This window comes from Oncorhynchus clarkii, chromosome 1, assembly GCF_045791955.1.
Source record: "Oncorhynchus clarkii lewisi isolate Uvic-CL-2024 chromosome 1, UVic_Ocla_1.0, whole genome shotgun sequence".
Lineage (NCBI taxonomy): Eukaryota > Metazoa > Chordata > Actinopteri > Salmoniformes > Salmonidae > Oncorhynchus > Oncorhynchus clarkii.
The window spans coordinates 32,962,522-32,986,647 of record NC_092147.1 but is presented as its reverse complement, the minus strand read 5'-3'; the positions used below and the strand labels follow the sequence as shown (position 1 = coordinate 32,986,647).

General features: G+C 44.2%; 1 protein-coding gene across 1 annotated transcript in view; it reads right to left on the bottom strand.

Moving 5' to 3' along the window:
* LOC139381101 (phosphatidylinositol phosphatase PTPRQ-like) overlaps positions 1–24,126 on the bottom strand; it is a 57,013-nt gene that overhangs the window by 23,034 nt on the left and 9,853 nt on the right. The window contains 19 exon segments of the mRNA XM_071124772.1: positions 1,040–1,225; positions 1,388–1,571; positions 6,360–6,523; positions 6,750–6,896; positions 7,018–7,146; positions 7,309–7,537; positions 8,035–8,234; positions 8,318–8,387; positions 12,937–13,051; positions 13,728–13,836; positions 14,958–15,069; positions 21,640–21,800; positions 22,128–22,219; positions 22,221–22,353; positions 22,574–22,617; positions 22,619–22,716; positions 23,363–23,372; positions 23,374–23,458; positions 23,887–23,993. Coding sequence (XP_070980873.1) covers positions 1,040–1,225; positions 1,388–1,571; positions 6,360–6,523; positions 6,750–6,896; positions 7,018–7,146; positions 7,309–7,537; positions 8,035–8,234; positions 8,318–8,387; positions 12,937–13,051; positions 13,728–13,836; positions 14,958–15,069; positions 21,640–21,800; positions 22,128–22,219; positions 22,221–22,353; positions 22,574–22,617; positions 22,619–22,716; positions 23,363–23,372; positions 23,374–23,458; positions 23,887–23,993 — 2,375 coding nt within the window.

The window sequence follows — 24,126 nt, the reverse complement described above, 5'->3', positions numbered from 1 at the left end:
CACAGGTGGATTGTATTTATCATCATTAGTCATTTAGGTCAACATTGGATCATTCAGAGATCCTCACTGAACTTATGGAGAGAGTTTGCTGCACTGAAAGTAAAGGGGCTGAATAATTTTGCACGCCCAATTTTTCAGTTTTTGATTTGTTAAAAAAGTTTGAAATATCCAATAAATGTCGTTCCACTTCATGATTGTGTCCCACTTGTTGTTGATTCTTCACAAAAAAATACAGTTTTATATCTTTATGTTTGAAGCCTGAAATGTGGCAAAAGGTCGCAAAGTTCAAGGGGGCCGAATACTTTCGCAAGGCACTGTATCTACATGTACATACTACCTCAATCAGCCTGACTAACCGGTGTCTGTATGTAGCCTCACTAATTTTATAGCCTTGCTACTGTATTTGGCCTGTCTTTTTACTGTTGTTTTATTTCTTTACTTACCTATTGTTCCTCTAATACCTTTTTTGCACTATTGGTTAGAGCCTGTAAGTAAGCATTTCACTGTAAGGTCAACACCTGTTGTATTCGCCGCACATGACAAATACACTTTGATTTATATATAGGGTTAGTCAGTTCCAGTACCATATTTACAATGTGCAGGGATACTGGAGTGATGGAGGTAGATATGTATAGTGTTAAAGCTGCAATATGTAACTTTTCCGGCGACCCAACCAAATTCACATAGTAATGTTAGTTATAGATCTGTCATTGGTATTGAAAGCAAGTCTAAGACGCGTTGGATCTGTTCTATGCGCAATATTACTATGCTTCCCGTTCTTAAGTTTCGCGTTTACACCAGCTTCAAACAACTGTAAATACTAGATTTCTGGTTATTTCAAATATATTTTACAGTGGTATAGATTGTACAATAATTCTCTACACTTTGAGTGCTTGTTTGGTCATGTAAACTGAAATTAGGAGAAATATTAGAATTTTAGCAACCAGGAAAGGGCAGAGCCATTTCTGCATATTGCACCTTTAAAAGGGTTTAGAGGTTAAAAGGTGAAATGGTTATAGGTTAGAGGTGAGTGCAGTACCTCCCGGGGTGCTGGAGGCTGCAGCCCTGGTGGAGGGGAGTGTCTGGAGGTGTCCAGTGACTGCAGGTGCAGAACGGGTGGAGAGGCGTGGCTGGCCAGAGGTGAGCTGGCCGGGATGTGAGTTGGCAGTGAGCCAGGGGAGGGGTGTGGCCGGGGTTGAAGAGGTCAGGGAGAGGACAGAAGTCCCTGAAGTTACAGCATCAAAGGTCATAGGGGAGGAGTCTGGAAAGTCAGAGGTCTGGTCAGTCCCAGGGCCCATACTGGTCAGACTGGGGCTCTCAGTGACTGTGGGGACAGTGTAATTGTTGTGGTCAAGGTTAGGATTAAGGTCAGGGGGGGTTGAAGCGCTGTGTTTGCGGCTGGTTGTGGTCATGGTCATGCCAGTGACGACTGTGTGGTCGGACAGGGTGACCGTGAATGCAAGCGGAGAGGTGGTCAGGCTGAGGTCAGCTGATCTCTTACGCCGCAGAGAGTCACCAGGGATACCTGGCACTAACGTTCCATCACCATGGAGATCAGTGTCATTTAGGTTCTGAAGATAAGAGGAAAACATCAGGCACAAACACACACACACACAATCGTTTGTTTTACAATCGTTTGTTTTGCTTCAAAACCTACCCCTAAGCATTACCTTAAACCCTAACCCTAACACCTAGCTGCTAACCCCTAACCCTAATTCTAACCCTAACCCTAAACCAGGTATGGGCAACTTTGAACCCATCATGAGGGGCCGCAGTTGCTCGGGGGTCAGGGGTACCCCCTGAGTTCCTAAATTTAAAAAATATATATACAGTACCAGTCAAAAGTTTGGACACACCTTCTCACTCAAGGATTTTTCTTTATTTTTACTATTTTCTACATTGTAGAATAATAGTGAAGACATCGAAGACATCAAAACTATGAAATAACGCATATGGAATCATGTAGGAACCAAAAAAACTGTTAAACAAATCAAAATATATTTTATATTTCAGATTCATCAAAGTAGCCACCATTTGCCTTGATGACAGCTTTGCACACTCTTGGCATTCTCTCAACCAGCTTCACCTGGAATGCTTTTCTAACAGTCTTGAAAGAGTTCCAACATATGCTGAGCACTGCTTTTCCTTCACTCTGTGGTCCTACTCATCCCAAACCATCTCACTTGGGTTGAGGTTGGGTGATTGTGGAGGCCAGGTCATCTGATGGAGCACTCCATCATTCTCCTTCTTGGTAAAATAGCTCTTACGGTTGCCGACAGATAGGGCAGCTCTGCTTCTAGCTCCTAAGCAATTTTGTAGTATTTAATTTTTTTGCGTGTTATTTCTTACATTATTAGCCCAGGAAATGTTTTGTGTTATTACATACAGCCGGAAATAACTTTTGGATATCAGAGCGGCAGTAACTCACCAGCATTACGACCGGGAATATGACTTTTCAGAATTGGATCCTTTGTTCGTACCTGCCAGGGCAATTGAACTGATTCCAGAGGCTTATCCAAAACACCGCTGGCGGAGCAGAGGTATTCGGAGTGGACTTCTAGTCCGACTCAGGAGGCACGCATCCACCACTTCCGAGTATATTACTCGCTAATGTTCAGACTCTGGATAATAAAATAGACGAGCTCAGGGCGAGAATCTCCTTCCGGAGAGACATAAGGGATTGTAACATACTCTGTTACACGGAAACATGGCTCTCTCGGGATATACTGTCTTTGTCCATACAGCCAGCTGAGGTCTCAGTATATTGTGCAGACATGAATAAATAACTCTCCGGGAAGAAGAAAGGCAGAGGTGTATGTTTCATGATTAACCACTCATGGTGTGATTGTGATAACATACAGAAACTCAAGTCATTTTGTTCACCCGACCTACAATACCTCACAATGAAATGCAGACTGTATTATCTCCCAAGAGAATTCTCTTCGGTTATAGTCACAGCCGTGTATATTCCCCCTCAAGCCGATACCACGATAGCCCTCAAAGAACTTCACTGGATTTATGCAAACTGGAAACCACATATCCTGAGGCTGCATTTATTGTAACTGGGGATTTTAACAAAGCAAATTTGAGGAAAAAGCTACAGAAGTTCTATCAACACATTGACTGTACTACTCGCGCTGCTAAAACACTCAACCACTGCTACTCCAACGACCAGGATGCCTGCAAGGCCCTCCCCCGCCCTCCCTTTGGCAAATCCAAATAGGCAGAAACTCAAACAGGAAGTAGCCGTGCTATGAACTATTCAACGCTGGTCTGACCAATCGGAATCCACGCTTCAAGATTGTTTTGATCATGCGGACTGGGATATGTTCCGGGTAGCCTCTGAGAATAACATTGACGAATACACGGATATGGTGACTGAGTTGATCAAGAAGTGTATAGTAGATGTTGTGCCCACTGTGACTAATAAAACCTACCATAACCAGAAACCGTGACTCGATGGCAGCATTTGCGCAAAACTGAAAGCGCGAACCACCGCATTTAACCATGGCAAGGTGACTGGGAATATGGCCGAATACAAACAGTGTAGTTATTCCCTCTGTAAGGCAATCAAACAGGCAAAACGTCAGTATAAAGACAAAGTGGAGACGCAATTCAACGGCTCAGACACGAGACGCATGTGGCAAGGTCTAAGGACAATCACAGACTAGAAAGTGACAACCAGCCACGTCGCGGACACTGACGCCTTCCGGCCCAGATGGCATCCTTAGCCAAGACCTCAGAGCATACACAGACCATCTGGCTGGAGTGTTTAGGACATATTTAATCTGTTCCTATCCCAGTCTGCTGTCCCCACTTGCTTCAAGATGTCCGCCACTGTTCCTGTACCCAAGAAAGCAAAGGTAACTGAACTAAATGACTATAGCACTCACTTCTGTCATCATGAAATGCTTTGAGAGGATAGTTAAGGACCGTATCACCCGTACCTTACCGGACTCCCTAGACCCACCTCAATTTGCTTACCGCCGCAATAGATCCACAGACGATGCAATCGTCATCGCACTGCACACTGCCCTATCCCATCTGGACAAGAGGAATACCTATATAAGAATACTGTTAATTTACTATAGATCAACATTCAACACTATAGTACCATCCAAGCTCATCATTAAGCTTGGAGCCCTGGGTCTGAACCTCGCCCTGTGCAACTGGGTCCTGGACTTGTTGACGGGCCGACCCCAAGGTGGTGAAGGCAGGAAACAACAACTCCACTTCACTGATCCTCAACACAGGGGCCCCACAAGGCTGCGTGCTCAACCCCCCTCCTGTACTCCCTGTTCATCCACGACTGCGTAGCCAAACACAGCTCCAACACCATCATGAAGTTTGCTGATGACACAACAGTGTAGGCCTGATCATCGACAACGATGAGATGGCCTATAGGGAGGAGGTCAGAGATCTGTCAGTGTGGTGCCAGGACAACAACCTCTCCCTCAATGTGAGCAAGATAAAGGAGCTAATCGTGGTCTACAGGAAAAGGCGGCCCGAACAGGCCCCATTAACATCAACAGGGCTGTAGTGGAGCGGGTCGAGACCTTCAAGTTCCTTGGTGTCCACATCACCAACAAACTATCATAGTCCAAACATACCAAGACAGTCGTGAAGAGGGCACGACAAAACCTTCTCCCCCTCAGGAGACTGAAAAGATTTGGCATGGGTCCCCAGACCCTCAAAAGTTTCTACAGCTGCACCATCTTAGAGCATCCTGACGTGTTGCATCACCGCCTGGTATGGCAAATGCTTGGCATCTGACCGTAAGGCGCTACAGAGGGTAGTGCGAACGGCCCAGTACATCACTGGGGCCAAGCGTCCTGCCATCCAGGACCAATATAACAGGTGGTGTCAGAGGGAAGCCCATAAAATTGTCAGAGACTCGCGTCACCCAAGTTATAGACTGTTTTCTCTGCTACTGCATGGCATCCAGTACCGGAGCGCCAAGTCTAGGACCAAAAGGCTGCTCAACAGCTTCTACCCCCAAGCCATTAGACTGCTGAAGAATTCATAAAAATCCCCACCGGACAATTTACTTTGACTAACCCCCCCCCCCCCTTTTGCTCACTGTTTGTTTGTTACCTATGCATAGCCACTTTGCCCCCACCTACATGTACAGATTACCTCAACTAGCCTGTACCTCTTCACTGACTCGGTACCGGTGCCCCCTGTAAATAGCCTCGTTATTGTTTTTCTTATTGTGTTACTTTTTATTATTAACCTACTTGGTAAATATTTTCTTCTTCTTAAACTGCACTGTTGGTTAAGGGCTTGTAAGTAAGCATTTCACGGTAAAGTCTACACATGTTGTGTGTATGGCGCATGTGGCAAATAAAGTTTGATTTGATTTCACGCACACCTCCAACTCAATCATCAAGTTTTCAGATGACACAACAGTAGTAGGCCTGATTACCAACAATTACGAGACAGCCTACAGAGAGGAGGTGAGGGCCCTGGGAGTGTGGTGCCAGGAAAATAACCTCTCACTCAATGTCGACAAAACAAAGGAGCTGATCGTGGACTTCAGGAAACCGTAGAGGGAGCACGCCCCTATCCACATCGATGGGATCGAAGTGGAGCAGGTGGAAAGCTTCAAGTTCCTCGGCATACATATCACTGACGATCTGAAATGGTCCACCCTCTGCAGCAGAGGTAACTCCAGGTCTTCCTTTCCTGTGGCAGTCCTCATGAGAGCCAGTTTCATCATAGCGCTTAATGGTTTTTAAGATTGCCCTTGAAGAAAGTTCTTGAAATCTTCCGTATTGACTGACCTTCATGTCTTAAAGTAATGGTGGACTGTCATTTTCTTTGCTTATTTGAGCTGTTCTTGCCATAATATGGACTTGGTATTTTACCAAATAGGGCTATCTTCTGTAAACCACCCTACCTTGTCACAACACATCTGATTGGCTCAAACGCATTAAGAAGGAAAGAAATTGCAGAAATTAAATATTAACAAGGCACACCGGTTAATTGAAATGCATTCCAGGTGACTACCTCATGAAGCTGGTTGAGAGAATGCCAAGAGTGTGCAAAGCTGTCATCAAGGCAAAGGGTGGCTACTTCGAAGAATCTCAAACATAAATATATTTTGATTTGTTAGCACTTTTTTGGTTACTACATGATTCCATGTGTTATTTCATAGTTTTGATGTCTTCACTACTATTCAACAATGTAGAAAATAGTAAAAATAAAGAAAAACCCTGGAATGAGTAGGTGTGTCCAAACCTTTAACTGGTACTGTATACATTTTGTTCTCCACTTGTCTGAATTTTACTTGTTTTGGTATCCTTGTGAGGATTTCTGGTCCTCACAAGGATAGTAAAACCAGATCCACAGAGTGGTACCTGTGTTCCGATGAGAGTGATGTCCTGCAGCAGTGTGTTGTCAGACAGAACCAGGAGTCTGTACTGTGTGATCAGACCATTGGGTTGGGCAGGGCTTCTCCAACTCACACCCACCGACACAGAGTCTAGTGCTACTGCCTGCAGAGCCTGCACCGCACTGGGAGCTACACACACACACACACACACACACACACACACACACACACACACACACACACACACACACACACAGAGAACCAGACAGTCTTAGAGACAATGTTAGAGAACCAGGCAGAATGTTTAGATATTCAAGGTAGGAAAATACTTCTGCACTCACCTTGTTGACCAATAGGGAAAGGAAAACTACTGCACTGGTAGAGCACATCACTCAAGACATGTGTCTGTTCTTACCCTCAGCATGTGTCAGTACTGCAGAAAAGGCCTCAGGCCCCAGCAAGCCAGCAGACTTGGCCCGGACCTCTACTCTGTAGTGTGTGTAGGGAGTCAGACCAGAGTACGCAAACTTTAGGTCCCCTGTGCTGTTCTCATAGATAAACCCTGACACACACACACACACAGTGTTAGGGTTAGATCTGCCACCTTCAGTGTTTTTACTTCAGCAAGTATTTGAAATGTACTGTATATGTGTGTGTCTGCATGTGTGTGTGTGTGTGTGTACCTGTGGGGCCGTAGAGATGGGTGACGTAGCTGAAGCGTCCGGTAACAATGGTTGGCGGATCCCAGGAGACAGAGACTGACTTAGACGTCACATTCCATACCGACAGGTTGTAGGGAGGGTCCTCTGGGGCTGCAGCACACAAATACATATTCACATGGTGAGAGAGAGAGATGAAGCGAGGAATAGATAGTGAGACACGGAGGGATTGAGATGTAGATGGTTATAGAAAGAGATATGGAGAGATGGGCAGAGATATGTAGATGTAGAGAGGTGGAGTGTGTGTATGTGTACCTGACTCAGGCATGCGGACCATGGTGGAGGCTACCTGTCCCTCTCCGTCGGAGGTGAAAGCGGACACTTCGAAGACGTATGCTGTGTAGGGACGCAGCTGGTCCACCCCTACGGATATTGGTACAGCCCATGTGGCGGCAGGTGGGACGGCTGACAGGGTGACAGGAGGAGAGGACGCTGTCACCTCTGATGGACTTGCGGTCCCACGAGACAGGATTTCTACTGCATCCTACAAACACAGACACACACTGTGTATTTAAGTACACAAAGACAGAGCTTACATTTTTTAACTGCTAATAATATCAGATTTTAAAAGCTGTCTAATGTTTACTGTTAATGTCTGATTGTTTTTGTCTTCATTTTGTTTAATTTGCTTTGTTGGTTTTTGTCGATGTTGTTTTGTTTTTTTACTTGCTTTGGCACTGTAAACACATGTTTTTTTCCATGCCAATAAATCCACTTTGAATTTAGCTGAATAGAGAGAGAGAGAGAGAGAGAGAGAGAGTGAAAGAAAGAGAGGGAGAAAAAAAACTGGAGGCCTGTAGCATTGCTCTGTTTGGACTGCAATATATTTTCTGAAAGTTGAAAAACCAGTTGAAAAAGCTCATCTCACATCCGTCACAGAGGACCAAAGTTAAAAGTAGATAGTCTTCTGTTACCGATATAGTCAGAGTATCTCTAGACAGACAGAGAAAGAATGAGAAAGACAAAGACAGACATACGTACGTTGCAGTGTGGTAGCGCTACGGTCATGATTTCCTCAGCATCCAGCTCCAGCATGCGGACAGTCTGACCGGTACGAGCGTGTTTGGCTTTGACCGCAAACTTGTTGATCAGACCGTTGATGCGGAGCGGCAGGAACCACGTGACCACTACGAACGTGTGGTTCTGAGCAAATGCTGTCAGATTAGTCACCAGGCCGGGGGCTTGAGAAAGGGATAGACAAGCTGATGTCATTGTCTGTGTGTATAAGTGTGTCTGTGTTTGTATGTTATTATTGGATACCTACGGGCCTCAGCAGTTTTGATGTACATAGACTTGCTATAGGGACCAATACCAGCAGAGTTTTCTGCTGCAACCTAGATTGAGAGAGAGAGAGAGAGAGAGAGAGAGAGAGAGAGAGAGTCATTATTACTAATTCAAGATTCAGAACTTTTACTGATGCAACAGCCACACAACACCAGGCAGGCAGGTACACACACACATAGCCATAGCATCCCACTACTAGTTTGTCTTTGAAGCTAAGCAAGTTGGGCCTGGTCAATCCCTGGATGGTCCATGCTATCCGGGATCCTTTGGAAGTCCCTACCCCATTGAAGTAGAAATGTAAAATGGTAAAGGTATGGGTTAATGTTAGGGTTTAGGGTAGGGACATCCCAAGGATCCCAGATAGCACTAATCATCCCTGGAAGGGAGACACAGATGATGCTGGCTGTGGTGTTGGGGAGGCCAGATGGGGTCAATATTAAAGGAAATATTAGTCTTAAAGGAAATATTCACCCATTTTTAATGTATATAATTTGTGTGCATCTCTGAGCGATTCCCGGGGTCATTTCATGTGCATCTGAAGTATTCCCTGTTCAATCAGGCATACATTTAGGGGGCGTCCAGGTGGCGCAGTTGTCTAAGACACTGCATCTCAGTGATAGAGGTGTCACTACAGAACCTTGTTCAATTCCAGGCTATATCACAACCACCCATGACTGGGAGTCCGAAAGGGCGGCGCACAATTGGTCCAGCGTTGTTAAGGTTTGGCCAGGGTAGGCCGTCATTGTAAAGAAGAATTTGTTCTTAACTGACTTGCCTAGTTAAATAAAAATACAGCCAGTATGACAAGTTTTGCATCATATAATGGGTAACTACCGTGTACAGCAGTAGGGCCACATTGGGATTTCAAAATTCAACGGATGGCCACACAGATTATTTTTGTACCAATTTTTTTGTCAAAATCTATTTCACGGGCCAGAAAAAGGGCAGGTATTTTAAAATATATGAATCCATTATAATTTCTACATCCTCTCTATCTAGTTTTAGACATTCATGAGTGGCCTGGAGTGTTTAAAAAAAAAAATGACATAAGGGGTTTTACTCAAACCTCCTGCACAGTGGGCCATAGTTTGCCCAACCCTGCTGTAGAGAGTACCCTTTAGATGAGATGTTAAAACGAGGTTCTGACTCTAATAAGATAATGAAATGGCTACATAGCTTTGAAAATAGAACAGAGAATATTAATAGTAGGAAGAGAAAAGGAAACAACGGATAGAGATTATTGAATGAGGAGCAGGACAAAGCAGCACATAGCTCGCTCAGTACTGCTGGGTGTGCTTATACAGTACACATAAGTAACGTCTGGTAATGTGACACACACACACACACACACACACACACACACACACACACACACACACACACACACACACACAGGTAATTAAGGATTAATGCATTCTGAAAACTATTAACCATGACCACATACAATATGTTGACATAAGAGTATGTGGAAAAAGAACAGCATGGCTGATCCATAGATCTGTTTATACGATCAATAATTTAATCACAATGAATTATTCAACCAAGACCAAGAGAATAGTTTCCCCGCTAGAGGCATCTGCCTAGAACACACAGGCATGCACACACACACACAGCCATTAGGGTAAAGCTAGGCCTCAAAACAAGGCCTCATGAGATATGTAATGTATTGCCATAAAGATTTAATTAAGCAATAAGGCCAGAGGAGGTGTGGTATATGGCCATTATACCACGGCTAATGGTTGTTCTTATGCACGACGCAACGCGGAGTGGTATTTTGGCCATATATCACAAACCCCCCAGGTGCCTTATTGCTATTATAACCTGGTTGTCAATGTAATTAGAGCAGTTAAAATAAATGTTTTGTCATACCCGTGGTATACGGTCTGATATACCACGGCTGTCAGCCAATCAGCATTCAGGGCTCGAAAACACCCAGTTTATAATTATTTTTAGCTTGACTGTTTTGCATGTTATTTTGGCATTAATACGTGTCACATATCAGTTTGCAAACAATGTAAAAAATATATATATCATTGAGTTAATAAGGTGGCATACAAACATTGTCTATTTTTTGTTTTCTTGACTAAGGCAGTTTCAGCCTAGCTCAGTGCTTTCTGTGGTGGTGGGGCAAGCCAGCAAAAAATACGGAGCGTTGCACCGTGTTTGGCTCGGTGTTTTGTCACTCATGGGGACACTACGTCACCGCCAAGTCTAAGGGTTAGACCTAAAAAATTGTAGCCCTTTGGGTTTTGCCATCGAGTTTCATTAGAAGTGCCCATCCAAGAAGGCCCAAGGTCATTGGCCACAGATAAAAATTAAGTAAAATCACGTTATATCTACAGTAACTTATCTAGCAAGCTAGCAGTTATCATCATGAATCAAGTCAACGATCTACTGGCAAATGCTTTTCAATCCTTGTCATATGAAGATAAATAATGAAGAGAAATTCAGTGCAGTGGTTGTGTGGTCCCAATTCTGGGTTTAATGGTCTCTTTTCTAAGCTTAAAATTATAAACATTCAACATTGGCCATGCTGTCAATCCAGTATGATTTCTGCCGAGCTCAAAACAACTGTTAACTCGGAACTGGGAAATCTGATTTCAGTGAGTTCAAGACAACTGGGAACTGGGGGAAAAAACGAGCTCCGACTGGGAAAATACGTTTTGAAAGGTTATCCAACTCGGGCCTCTTTCTAGAGCTACGACCTGAAGATCACAGACGTCATCATGATTTGATTTTTTTTTTCTTCAGAGTTCCCAGTTGTTTTGAAAGCGCCATAAATCCAGAGAATGCCAGACTTTGATGACAAAGTTCAATCACAAAATTTACCCACGAAGGACCACCGCGCCACATTCCTGTTCAAGTGAGCACAGCACAACAAGGTGACATACTGACCAGACCGCACGCGCGCATTTGTCCGCGTGCGCCATTGCATGTAAGTTGATTTTGTCTACCCACACCAGACACGATCAGGACACGTAGGTTGAAATATCAAAACAAACTCTGAACCAATTATATTAATTTGGGGATAGGTTGAAAAGCATTCAACATTTATGGCAAATGTTAGCTCATTTGTCCTTGGACATAAACATTGGGTTGTTATTTTACCTGAAATGCACAAGGTTCTCTACTCCGACAATTAATCCACAGATAAAATGGTCAACTGAGTTCATTTCTAGTAATCTCTCCTCCTTCAGGCTTCTTCTTCTTTGGACTTAATATGGCGGTTGTTAACAAACTTTAAGGTGCATTACCACTACCAACTGGACTGGAGTGGGTACCTCAGTTCATCTTTCAATCACCTAAGTGGGTATATGCTCCTAAAAACCGTTGAGGAGATGGGAGAGGCAGGACTTGCAGCACGTTGAGTATCACAAATAGAACCAAGTTCTATTTTAGCGCCTGGCTACGCAGACGCTCGCTGACGCGCACAAGCAGTGTTGGTGCAATGATAGAATAACATGTATGTGTAAATATACTGTATTTTGCAACGCTCCCGTACGCAATGTGTCCAGTCTGGTCAGCATGTGACTCCAAAAATGTCTTGTATGGTGCTGCATAAATTAAGCAATATGCCACAGAGATATGTATACTGTAGCTAAGAAAGTAATACTAAGTGTATGCTGTGTAATAAGCTGTTCATAGCCCATGTGCCTCATCCTTATAATTTGGTATATTTTCCCTTCTTCATTTCATCTACTGTTCTGACTTGGTGGTGAACATGTAGCCTATAACATGTTTTAGAGAAATGTAATCATTGAATATTGTAAAAGCTTTCATCGTCTGCTTATATGCCTCCTTTATTTATCCTACGTTTCAGACTTGGTGAACAGGGAGAACGGCCCATGTTCTGAATTCTGTCGCTGTACATTTCCAAAGTGCTAATCAAATAGTTATATTGACTACGTCCGTCGTGGCTTGCTTATTAATGTCTTAATCGAAATTACAGATTGCGTCTTATCCGCTTGTCGTCCCCTTATGGCATAGTTTGTACATCTCAATTGTCAGTAGAAACCACATTTGTTTAAGCAAGTAAGCCATATCACCTATGTTTTCTAAAGTCAGTAAATGAGGCTGAATTAACTGTTTCGCTGCCAGACAAGGCTCCATTGATAACCAAGTGTCGTAGTGGTAAGGTGTTGGGACTGCTGTCCTAACAATTTGTGGGCACCGTTTGTCACCATTACAGGGCAACTAATGTATTGTTTTGTGTTGTGTTGTGTAGTGCCTTTGCTGGCATGCATCTGCCCACATTTTTGGGGGTTTGCCCCACCAAGAATTACATGCTAAAATCACCACTGCACCTACTGTCAACAGCGCGAAACAATAAATAAAAATAGGAACGCAAAGCTTTATCGTTGGATTTTATATAGAAATGTTTGGTAATCGACTACAAAAGGCTTGGAGATCGCGATCGACCGGTTGGTGACTACTGCCCTACAGGGTCACAGTGAATCTATTGGTTTGAGTAATGACTACAAAATCACTTAGAGTAACTGTACTCAGATATTTGAAGTGCAACAGGTTTCCTCAAGAGTTTTGAGTAATGACAACACATTGGGATTTACAGTGTACTTATGTGTACTGATTGAGTGTTACCTTAATGTTATAGGTAGATCCTGGTAAAAAGAGGTTGAGGAGGGTCTCAGGGACATCTAGGTGCTTGGTCACCTCTTTGAAGGTGGTATCTGGATATGGACACATCTCCTTGTACCTGAAATAGATACACATTTATTTTTATTTTTAACTAGGCAAGTCAGTTAAGAACAGATTATTATTTACAATGACGGCCTACACTGGCCAAACCCGGCCACCTTATGGGACTCCCAATCACAGCCGGTTGTGATACAGCTTGGAATTGAATCAGGGTCTGTAGAGACGCCTCTAGCACTGTGATACAGTGCCTTAGAATGCTGCGCCACTTGAGAGACCAAGAAGCCCTTCAAAAGCCTGTTGGTGTCAGACTTGATGCACCGGTTCCTCTTGCTGTGCGGCAGTAGAGAAAATAGTCTATGGCTTGGGTGGTTGGGGTCTTTGACGACTTTCCGGGCCTTCTTTTCACAACTCCTGATATAGAGGTCCTGGTGGGGTAAGTGTGTGTGTCATGTGTGGTGGCGCACAATTGGCCCAGCGTCATCTGGGTTAGGGGAGGGTTTGGCCGGTAGGGATGTTATTGTCCCATCGTGCATTAGCGATTCCTGTGGTGGGCCAGGTGAAATGCATGCTGACATGGTCGCCAGGTCTATGGTGTTTCCTCTGACTTATTGGTGCGGCTGGCATCCGGGCTAAGTGGGCGTTGTGTCAAGAAGCAGTAGCTAGGTTGTGTTTTAGAGGACGCACAGTTTAGTCCCCCTTAATCTGGGGTTACATCATACAGTATGTCTCTTTACCTGATCACATAACCGTCGATGGGAGAGTCAGAGGGCATGGTCCAAGACAGAAGGATCCCATTGGAGCCTACCCTCTCTCCCTCTAGATTGGTAGGTGGGGATGTTGGGGCTAGAGGAGGAGGAGGAGGAAGAAGAAGTAGTTCAAGCCATATTCACCAAAATCTCCTGAAATTCTATTAAATATGTCATCATAAAGCATCCAATCCATACATAAAGGTCCTTAACAAGTAAATCCATTCAACAAATTGGGAGGATGTTGTGAAAGATGGAGGTGACCGGGGTTGGTTGCCACTATGTTTGCTAGTAGCTTATTCCTTTTGTAACAGGAAATTAAGCACTATACCATACAGTCTTAGAAATAGCAAAGCCTTTCTTTGATCGAACAATATTCCTAGCAAAATTCAGCATTTTATGCTGTAAGAATAATATATGACACTTTGTGTAAATGTGAGTGTACAGTATTTACAGTATGTGTGTGTTTGCACACGCATGTGTGCGTGTGTGGGTGTGTGACAGAAAATGGATAGGCTTGAAATATATCTCCCCTGTTTCTCTTTTCTACAAACCATAATTGTTCATGGATACTCACATAATTCAAACATTTCCAAAGAAAATTCCAAGATTATTTTTTACAACTTTCACCTATGAAAAACATAGATTCACACACCTCAATTGTTTGTCATGAGTGTGAGTTGACCAGTTAGATGATTTCTTTTTCTTTTTTTAAATCATGCATTTTAACCTTAAAAATATTACACAGGTCCATTTAGATTGGGAATAATTAAAACTATGACAACTAACCCGTGAGAGAACCAGCCCCGGTCTCCCCTACTCTTGTTGCAGATACTGCAGATACTGATGTTGTTTGGTATTGGGTCAACCAACTGGGTGTGGGTGTGTGTGACCAGCTTGCTCTATTCTGGTGAGAGCTCTGGCATTTCACTGACATTCACTACAGCATCATTCATCCTGCTTAGCACGACTACAGTTACCACACACGCACACACACACACACACACACACACACACACACACACACACACACACACACACACACACACACACACACACACACACACACACACACACACACACACACTGTGTGGGAGATAATAAAGCAGAGGGCAGCAGCAGAACAGACCCAACGATTCCTCAGAGCACTATCAGTTTGGCTTTCACACATTAAAGTGTTTGTGTATGCGTGTGCATGTGTGTGTGTTTGTGACTCACCGGTTTCGTTGGTGTTGATAATGCGGCTGACCGGAGGGCTGAGGTTGGAGGAGGACGCGGCAGTCACCATGACTGTAAACGCTGTTCGAGAACTCATACTGGATACATCAGCCTGATGAGAGACCGCATGGTCAGAACATGACCACAACACAACTATGCGGTTGCAGACGTGTGTGTGTGTGTGTGTGTGTGTGTGTGTGTGTGTGTGTGTGTGTGTGTGTGTGTGTGTGTGTGTGTGTTCGCCAGTCTAACCTGTGAGTGTGTGTATCCCAGGTAGGTGATGAGCAGGAGGAGAGTGAGGCCCATGATGGAGTTAGCACAGTTAGCTGGTCAGAGGCAGCAGGTTAGAGAGGAAGAGGCCGTGTTAGCGTCTAGTGCTAGCCATTATCGAAAGATTCTAGATTGGAGGGCTTAGTCCAGAGTTAGCAGTTAGCGTGAAGTTCTAGTTGGCAGTTCTTCAGTCCAGTGTTGTCAACAGTTTAGCTACAGCAGGTCAGTGTTACAGCAGGTTACAGCAGCTTAGTTCTTAGTGCAGTAGTCCAGGCCTAAAGTAGTAACCCAGTCCACAGTTAAGAACAGTTAGCCACGGTTAGTCGGTTAGAGTTGAAGAGTTTCAGGGCGGTGCATACCACCGTAAAGTAGAAACAGTTAGAGCAGGTAAGTTACAGTAGTAGTACTAGTCCAGGGTAGCAACAGTAGTAGTTATAGTCCAGCTCTGGAAGTAACCCAGTCGTCCAGTGGTCAGCAAGTTAGGGTCAGAGAGAGTCAGGACATTGTGTCCACCATAACTCCATGCGGCACTCTCTCTCTCTATCTCTCTCTTTCTGGGGAGAGCAGCTTCACTGAATAAATGATTCAGGGTTTAGCTCAGGAGGTCTACCTAATAAATAATGAGCTCTATTACTCAACCTGTGTGTGTGTGTGTTAGGTTACATTGGGGGTTATCTGACACCTGGCTGCTGAGCAGGGCTGGGAATGGTTTGGGTCTGGGGGAGCTTCAGTGCCTTGCAAAAGTATTCATCCCCCTTGGTGTTTTTCCTATTTTGTTGCATTACAACTTGTATTTCATGTAATGGGCATACACAAAATAGTCCAAATTGGTGAAGTGAAATTAAAAAATAACTTGTTTAAAAAAAAATAATAATAATAATAAAACATTTAAAAGTGGTGCGTACATATGTACACTGCTCAAAAAAATAAAGGGAACTAACACATCCTAGATCTGAATGAATCAAATATTCTTATTACAGTTTTTTTTGATTGCTAAACGACAGTGGACACAACTGGAGTCACGTGTGCAAAACTCTAACTACAGTCTGCACAGCAGCAGCTCATGTGGACCAAACTCTAGTTCGTTTTTCATTGCTTGAACACAGTTTTCAAAACTCTACACACTTATCCCATGACTTTAACCACAACCTGCACAACACTGTGGATTTACAGCACTTTGTTCAAATGCTAACACACTGCTGTCAAAACTGTGAACCACACATTCAAAACGGAATAGATTTCAGCCTTGTGCCTTTCAAACACTGCTGATTGCAATTTCAGCTGAAAGGCTAAGCAGGTGTCTTGTTTTAGACTTGTTAGTGAACACACACACATATTACAGTATATATAGGTAGAGCTCAGAAAGACTCATTTTGGAAATGGAACAAGGAAGATGGGTTCGTGGAGGGAGAAGGGTGACAGGGAGAGGGCGGATGCGTGAAGGAAGACAAAGAAGACAAAGAGCTGTTATTTCAGATGAAATAAGGGCTACACTTATAGACCATGTTGTGAACCATGGTCTCTCATTGAGAGAGGCAGGGTTGAGGTTGCAACCCAATCTGCAAAGATCCACAGTGGCATCTGTAATGCGAATTTTCCATCATGCAAACAGGTGAGAGTTACATCCTTACAGTAAATGAAAACATTACAGGAATCTATTTTGTATTGCAATTATAGAATATTTACACAGATATATATTACAGTAAGTTTGACTGTAAAATATATTTTTACAACAGGACCCAAAGGCTGTTGAGGTAAAATATTTTCAGATGCGCAGGAAAATGCTATTGTTGACATGGTTGTTGTCAACAATGCAATAAAACTGCGGGAGATTCAAGATAGAGTGCTGGCTGATAATGATATATTTGAAAATGTTAATTCTGTCAGCACAACAACTATTGCTCGAGTCCTAAAGAAACACCAAGTTACAATGAAACAGTTATACACTGTACCGTTCGAGAGAAACAGTGAACGGGTAAAAGAGCAAAGATACCAATATGTCCAGGTAAGACGTCTGAGGTTATGTACACAGCTATACAAAATATTTACAGTAAAAAAAAACACTAGCATTTCTACAGTAAAACTGTGCACTTACTGTTTTTCAGATTGTAATGGAGGTGGAAGCACTGGAAAGACCACATTCATTTGTATTTATCGATGAAGCTGGATTTAACCTTGCCAAAACACAGCGCAGAGGAAGGAATGTTATAGGTCAAAGGGCCACTGTGGAGGTTCCAGGCCAAAGGGGGGGAAATATCACCATGTGTGCTGCAATGGCCAATGATGGTTTGCTTCTCAACACACCACTCATTGGCCCATACAACACAGAAAGGCTTATAGCTTTCCTAGAACAGCTCTATGCTCAGCTAGTGCCAGCAGAACAGGGGGAGCCAGTAAGAAACCCCCAAGTTTTTGTCATAGTTTGCGATAACGTTGCTTTTCACCACTCTGCAGCTGTCACAGATCGGTTTGCAGCACATCACAGATTTATGGTTTTGTACCTGCCTGCATATTCACCCTTCCTCAACCCAATAGAGGAGTTTTTCTCTGCCTGGAGGTGGAAAGTGTTTGGTCACCACCCACATGACCAAATGTCTCTTTTGGAAGCCATGCGTGCCGGATGTGAGGACACGAGTCCAGAGGACTGCCAGGGATGGATAAGGCACTCCAGAAGGTTCTTCCCCAGGTGCATGGCAAGAGAAAACATTAGATGTGATGTTGAAGAAAACCTGTGGCCTGATGCTAGAGAGAGGCAGGATTAGCCCCTCAATTATTTGTTTGAATTACAGTGTGTACTTTTAGTTTCTACCTTTTTTTTCTCATTACTGTAATTCCGTAAATTACTACAGACTATTGAAGCAAACTGCTAATTTTCATTTACCTTAAAGAATTGTTATGTTCTAAAAATTGTAATAAATCATGTGAAAGAATGTCACTCTTTTCTTTGAAGAAAATATTACTTTGTATGAAGTCACTGAAATTGTTCAAACTGTAAAGATGAAAAGTTTGTATTTTCTGTATTGGTGTTTGATGCTAGTGTTTTTACTCTCAGTGTGTTCTGAGTGACAGTGTGTGTTATCTCAGTGAGGGTTGTGCATAGTGTTTGGCTGCACTGAGCGTGTTTTGAGCCATGTGTTAAGAGTTGTGTTGCTTGGAATGAGTTTTGCAGGTGATGTGAACTGTTTAGCTCAGGTGACTGTTGGTAGTGCAGACTGTAGTTAGAGTTTTGCACATGTGACTCCAGTTGTGCCCACTGTCGTTTAGCAATCGAAAAAAACTGTAAATACTTTTTTCTTTACATAGTTGAATGTGCCGACAACAAAATCACACAAAAATGATCAATGGAAATCAAATTTATCAACCCATGGAGGCCTGGATTTGGAGTCACACTCAAAATTAAAGTGGAAAACCACATTACAGGCTGATCCAACTTTGATGTAATGTCCTTAAAACAAGTCAAAATGAGGCTCAGTAGTGTGTGTGGCCTCCACGTGCCTGTATGACCTCCCTACAACGCCTGGGCATGCTCCTGATGAGGTGGCGGATGGTCTCCTGAGCGATCTCCGCCCAGACCTGGACTAAAGCATCCGCCAACTCCTGGACAGTCTGTGGTGCAACGTGGCGTTGGTGGATGGAGCGAGACATGATGTCCCAGATGTGCTCAATTGGATTCAGGTCTGGGGAACGGGCGGGCCAGTCCATAGCATCAATGCCTTCCTCTTGCAGGAACTGCTGACACACTCCAGCCACATGAGGTCTAGCATTGTCTTGCATTAGGAGGAACCCAGGGCCAACCGCACCAGCATATGGTCTCACAAGGGGTCTGAGGATCTCATCTCGGTACCTCTGGTGAGCACGTCTCCTGATGTACTGGCCTGTCTCCTGGTAGCGCCTCCATGCTCTGGACACTACGCTGACAGACACAGCAAACCTTCTTGCCACAGCTCGCATTGATGTGCCATCCTGGATGAGCTGCACTACCTGAGCCACTTGTGTGGGTTGTAGACTCCGTCTCATGCTACCACTAGAGTGAAAGCACCGCCAGCATTCAAAAATGACCAAAACATCAGCCAGGAAGCATAGGAACTGAAAAGTGGTCTGTAGTCACCACCTGCAGAACCACTCCTTTATTGGGGGTGTCTTGCTAATTGCCTATAATTTCCACCTGTTGTCTATTCCATTTGCACAACAGCATGTGAAATGTATTGTCAATCAGTGTTGCTTCCTAAGTGGACAGTTTGATTTCACAGAAGTGTGATTGACTTGGAGTTACATTGTGTTGTTTAAGTGTTCCCTTTATTTTTTTGAGCAGTGTATTCACCCCCTTTGCTACGAAGCCCCTAAATAAGATCTGGTGCAACCAATTACCTTCAGAAGTCACATAATTAGTTAAATAAAGTCCATCTGTGTGCATTCTAAGTGTAACATGATCTGTCACATGATCCCAGTATATATACACCTGTTCTGAAAGGCCCCAGAGTCTGCAACACCACTAAGCAAGGGGCACCACCAAGGAAGTGGCACCACCAAGCAAGTGGCACCATAAAGACCAAAGAGCTCTCCAAACAGGTTAGGGACAAAGTTGTGGAGAAGTACAGATCAGGGTTGGGTTATAAAAAAAATACCAGAAACTTTGAATATCCCATGTAGCACCATTAAATTCATTATTTAAAAATTAAAAGAATATGGCACCAGAACAATCCTGCCAAGAGAGGGCTGCCCACCAAAACTCACAGACCAGGCAAGGAGGGCATTAATCAGGGAGGCAACAAAGAGACCAAAGATAACCCTGAAGGAGCTTCAAAGCTCCACAGCGGAGATTGGAGAATCTGTCCATAGGACCACTTTAAGCTGTACACTCCACAGAGCTGAGCTTTATAGAAGAGTGGCCATAAAAAAGCAATTGCTTATAGAAAAAATAAGCAAACACGTTTGGTGTTCACCAAAAGGCATGTGGGAGACTCCCCAAACATACGGAAGAAGGTACTCTGGTCAAATGAGACTAAATTTGAGCTTTTTGGCCATCAAGGAAAAAACTATATCTGGTGTAAATCCAACACCTGTCATCACCCCGAGAACACCATCCCCACAGTGAAGCATGGTGGTGGCAGCATCAAGCTGTGGGGATGTTTTTCATCGGCAGGGACTGGGAAACTGGTCAGAATTGAAGGAATGATGGCTCTGTCGCAGCCGGCCGCGACCGGGAGGTCCATGGGGCGACGCACAATTGGCCTAGCGTCGTCCGGGTTAGGGAGGATTTGGCCGGTAGGGATATCCTTGTCTCATTGCGCACTAGCGACTCCTGTGGCGGGCCGGGCGCAGTGCACGCTAACCAGGTCGCCAGGTGCACAGTGTTTCCTCCGACACATTGGTGCGGCTGGCTTCCAGGTTGGATGCGCGCTGTGTTAAGAAGCAGTGCGGCTTGTTTGGGTTGTGTTTCGGAGGACGCATCGACCTTTGTCTCTCCCGAGCCAGTACGGGAGTTGTAGCGATGAGACAAGATAGTAACTACTAACAATTGGATACCACGAAATTGGGGAGAAAAGGGGGTAAAATTCAACAACAACAAAAAAATCTAAAAAATAATTGAAGGAATGATGGATGCTGCTAAATACAGGAAAAGTCTTGAGGGAAACCTGTTTCAGTCTTCCAGAGATTTGAGACTGAGACAGAGGTTCACCTTCCAGCAGGACAATGACCCTAAGGATACTGCTAAAGCAACACTTGAGTGGTTTAAGGGGAAACATTTAAATGTCTGGGAATGGCCTAGCCAAAGCCCAGAACTCAATCCAATTGAGAATATGTGGTATAACTTAAAGATTGTTGTACACCAGCAGAACCCATTCAACTTGAAGGAAATTGAGCAGTTTTGCCATGAAGAATGGGCAAAAGTCCCAGTGGCTAGATGTGCCAAGCTTATAGAGACATACCCCAAGAGACTTGCAGCTGTAATTACTGCAGAAGGTGGCTCTACAAAGTATTGACTTTGGGGGGGGTGAATAGTTATGCACACTCAAGTTTTCTGTTTTTTTTGTGTTATTTATTGTTTGTTTCACAATAAAACATATTTTGAATCTTCAATGTGGTAGGCATGTTGTGTAAATAAAATGATACAAACCCCACAAAAAATCGATTTTAATTCCAGGTTGTAAGGCAACAAAATATGAAAAATGCCAAGGGGGGTAAATACTTTCGCAAGCCACTGTATGTGCTAGTATGTTCGTGTGTGTGTGTTTCTCCATAACTCACTTGTGTTGATGTTAACAGAAGCAGGTTAACTTCTCGTCTCCATTGCTGCTGACAACATCTACTGTGTAATCGCTTCCTTGTGTGTGTGTGTGTGTGTGTGTGTGTGTGTGTGTGTGTGTGTGTGTGTGTGTGTGTGTGTGTGTGTGTGTGTGTGTGTGTGTACCTGTATGTGTCCATTGTGTGTGTGGTAGACAGAGACAGTTCCTTGGATGGGCAGCAGGCTGACAAGGTACTGGTCCACACACCCCTCTGACTGCTCCCAATGCAGAGAGAAGTTCTGAGCAGACACACTCACCATACACACACCCCTCACACGGCCCGGTACTGAGAGAGAAAGAGAGGGAGGGAGAGAGATGAAGGGAGGGACAGATAGAGATATATGTATTTTTGTGGAGAAAAACTCATTCTGACTGGCTGGGCCTGGATCCCCAGTCGGTGGACCTGGCTGCCAAGTGGGTGGGGCTATGCCCTCCCAGACCCACCAATGGCTGCGCCTCTGCCCAGTCATGTGAAATTCTTAGATTAGGGCCTAATTTATTTGTGTCAATTGACTGATTCCGTTATATGAACTGTAACTCATTAAAATCATTGAAATTGTTGCATGTTGCATTTATATTTTAGTTCAGTAATAGTTGTGTTGCACTCAGGTACCTGTCGTTATGGTCAGGGAGGCTGCTGTCCCTGCCACTTCTTGTCTGATGCACCCCACACTCATGTTGTAGCTACAGCCGTGCCTCAACCACTAGCGTGTGTGAATGCAAGCCATTTCCCACAGTTACCCTGTGGAAGTCAAACTGGCCAATGGCAGCATCCCACTTCAGCACGGCACAGGAAGAGTTAACATGGAGGAGAGCGAGGGAACACACACCAGCCGGACCTGCAGCACACACACACACACACACACACACACACACACACACACACACATTAGTATAATGTCTCATCTGGCTTATCTCACACTCAGCTCTGTCTCAGTCTCTCCACATATCTGAGGTTCAAAGGTTACAACTAGGAACTCTGATACGGCCCTGATATGGCCAGTTACATTTAGAGTTGCCACAAAGAGGTTGATTTGTGTGAGTGTGTTTGTGTCTTACATATGGAGAACTGTGTAATGACAGGTTGCCTGGTGTCTGATCCCATAATCTGATCCTGGGGTCAAACCTCCAACTTGGACACTGTTGCTATGGACCACCATCTCACAACATGACGACTTGTCCCCTGATGGACACAACAGTAGCTAAGAAGAACACACACAATCAGACAAAACATTAGAGGACCAAATCAAATGTGGGATGTTGTTTGGGCAAAATCAAATGTTGTTTTGGCAGTGACAAACCCCAAATCAATGACATAGAGCGAACAGCATTTCTGTTTATCTGGACAGAATAAAGCAGTAAGTCTGTCTGTGTGTGTGTTTGTGTGTGTACGTGCGTGTGTGTATTGTGCTTGGTCATTCTCCCTGGCAGTGGCTGTGGGGGGGGTCATACATCTTTAAATGTCCGGTAACCAGAGCCAATCTGCGCTGACGACGATCACTAGGCAACCACCAGGTGAGTGTGTTCTCTTGAGTGTTACTTGACCCATCTGTCCTGCTTCCTCTGACGAAGAACTCATTCTATGTGTGTGTGTGTGTGTTAGTGTGTGAGAGAGAGCGAGCGAGTGATGACTGTGTGTTTGAGCATTTGTGTATGTAAAGGGCTTATTATGAATGGGTAAACCTAGACTGTTGTTGCTAATGATTTGCCATTGTTAATGATTTGTCAGGGGATGTAAATGATACATTATGGAGAAAAGAGGAAATGAAAGGAAAGGAGAGGAGAAGAAAATAGGAGAGAGAGAGAGAGAAAGGAGAGAGTAAGGGAGAGGACAGGACGGTGTACTACCTTGTACCCCTCCCCCTGCGGCAGCTCCCCAGCTCACAAACACTGATGAGGTCACATCCTCTTCCACCAGCAGCACTTCCTGTGGGGCTCTTTTGACTAGAGAGAAACACCAATCAGAACATCTTTTGTCATATCAGTCAATCAACATTCCCCTCGTCGCTCTCAACCAATCTTAATTAATCGTACTGGGTTCGTTGTATGTGGCTAATATGTAGTGTGTGTAGGTATGTGCATGTGTGTGTGTGTGTGTGTGTGTGTGTGTGTGTGTGTGTGTGTGTGTGTGTGTGTGTGTGTGTGTGTGTGTGTGTGTGTGTGTGTGTGTGTGTGTGTGTGTGTGTGTGTGTGTGTGTGTGTGTGTGTGTGTGTGTGTGTGTGCATGTAGAAAAAAAGCAGTTGAACTTGACCTGGAACATAAACTGGAGATAAACTCTGAATTCCTCACTTCCTGCTGGAACCTCCCAAGATAACTCACAGTTGCTGCCAGTCAAATATCTGGTGTGTGTTTGTGTGTCTCCATTACTCACTGGTGTTGATGTCTACAGAAGCATTTGTACTCTTCCTGTCTCCATTGCTGCTGATAACATCTACTGTGTAATGGCTTCCTGGGGAGAGGCACTCAAACCTGTAGGACCTACACACACAAGCTCGCACACACGCTCGCACGCACGCGCACACACACACACACACACACAAACATGCGAACACACACAAACACAACCAGTGTTACCCAGACAGCAAGGGGCAGCTAGATCAGCCAATAAGGA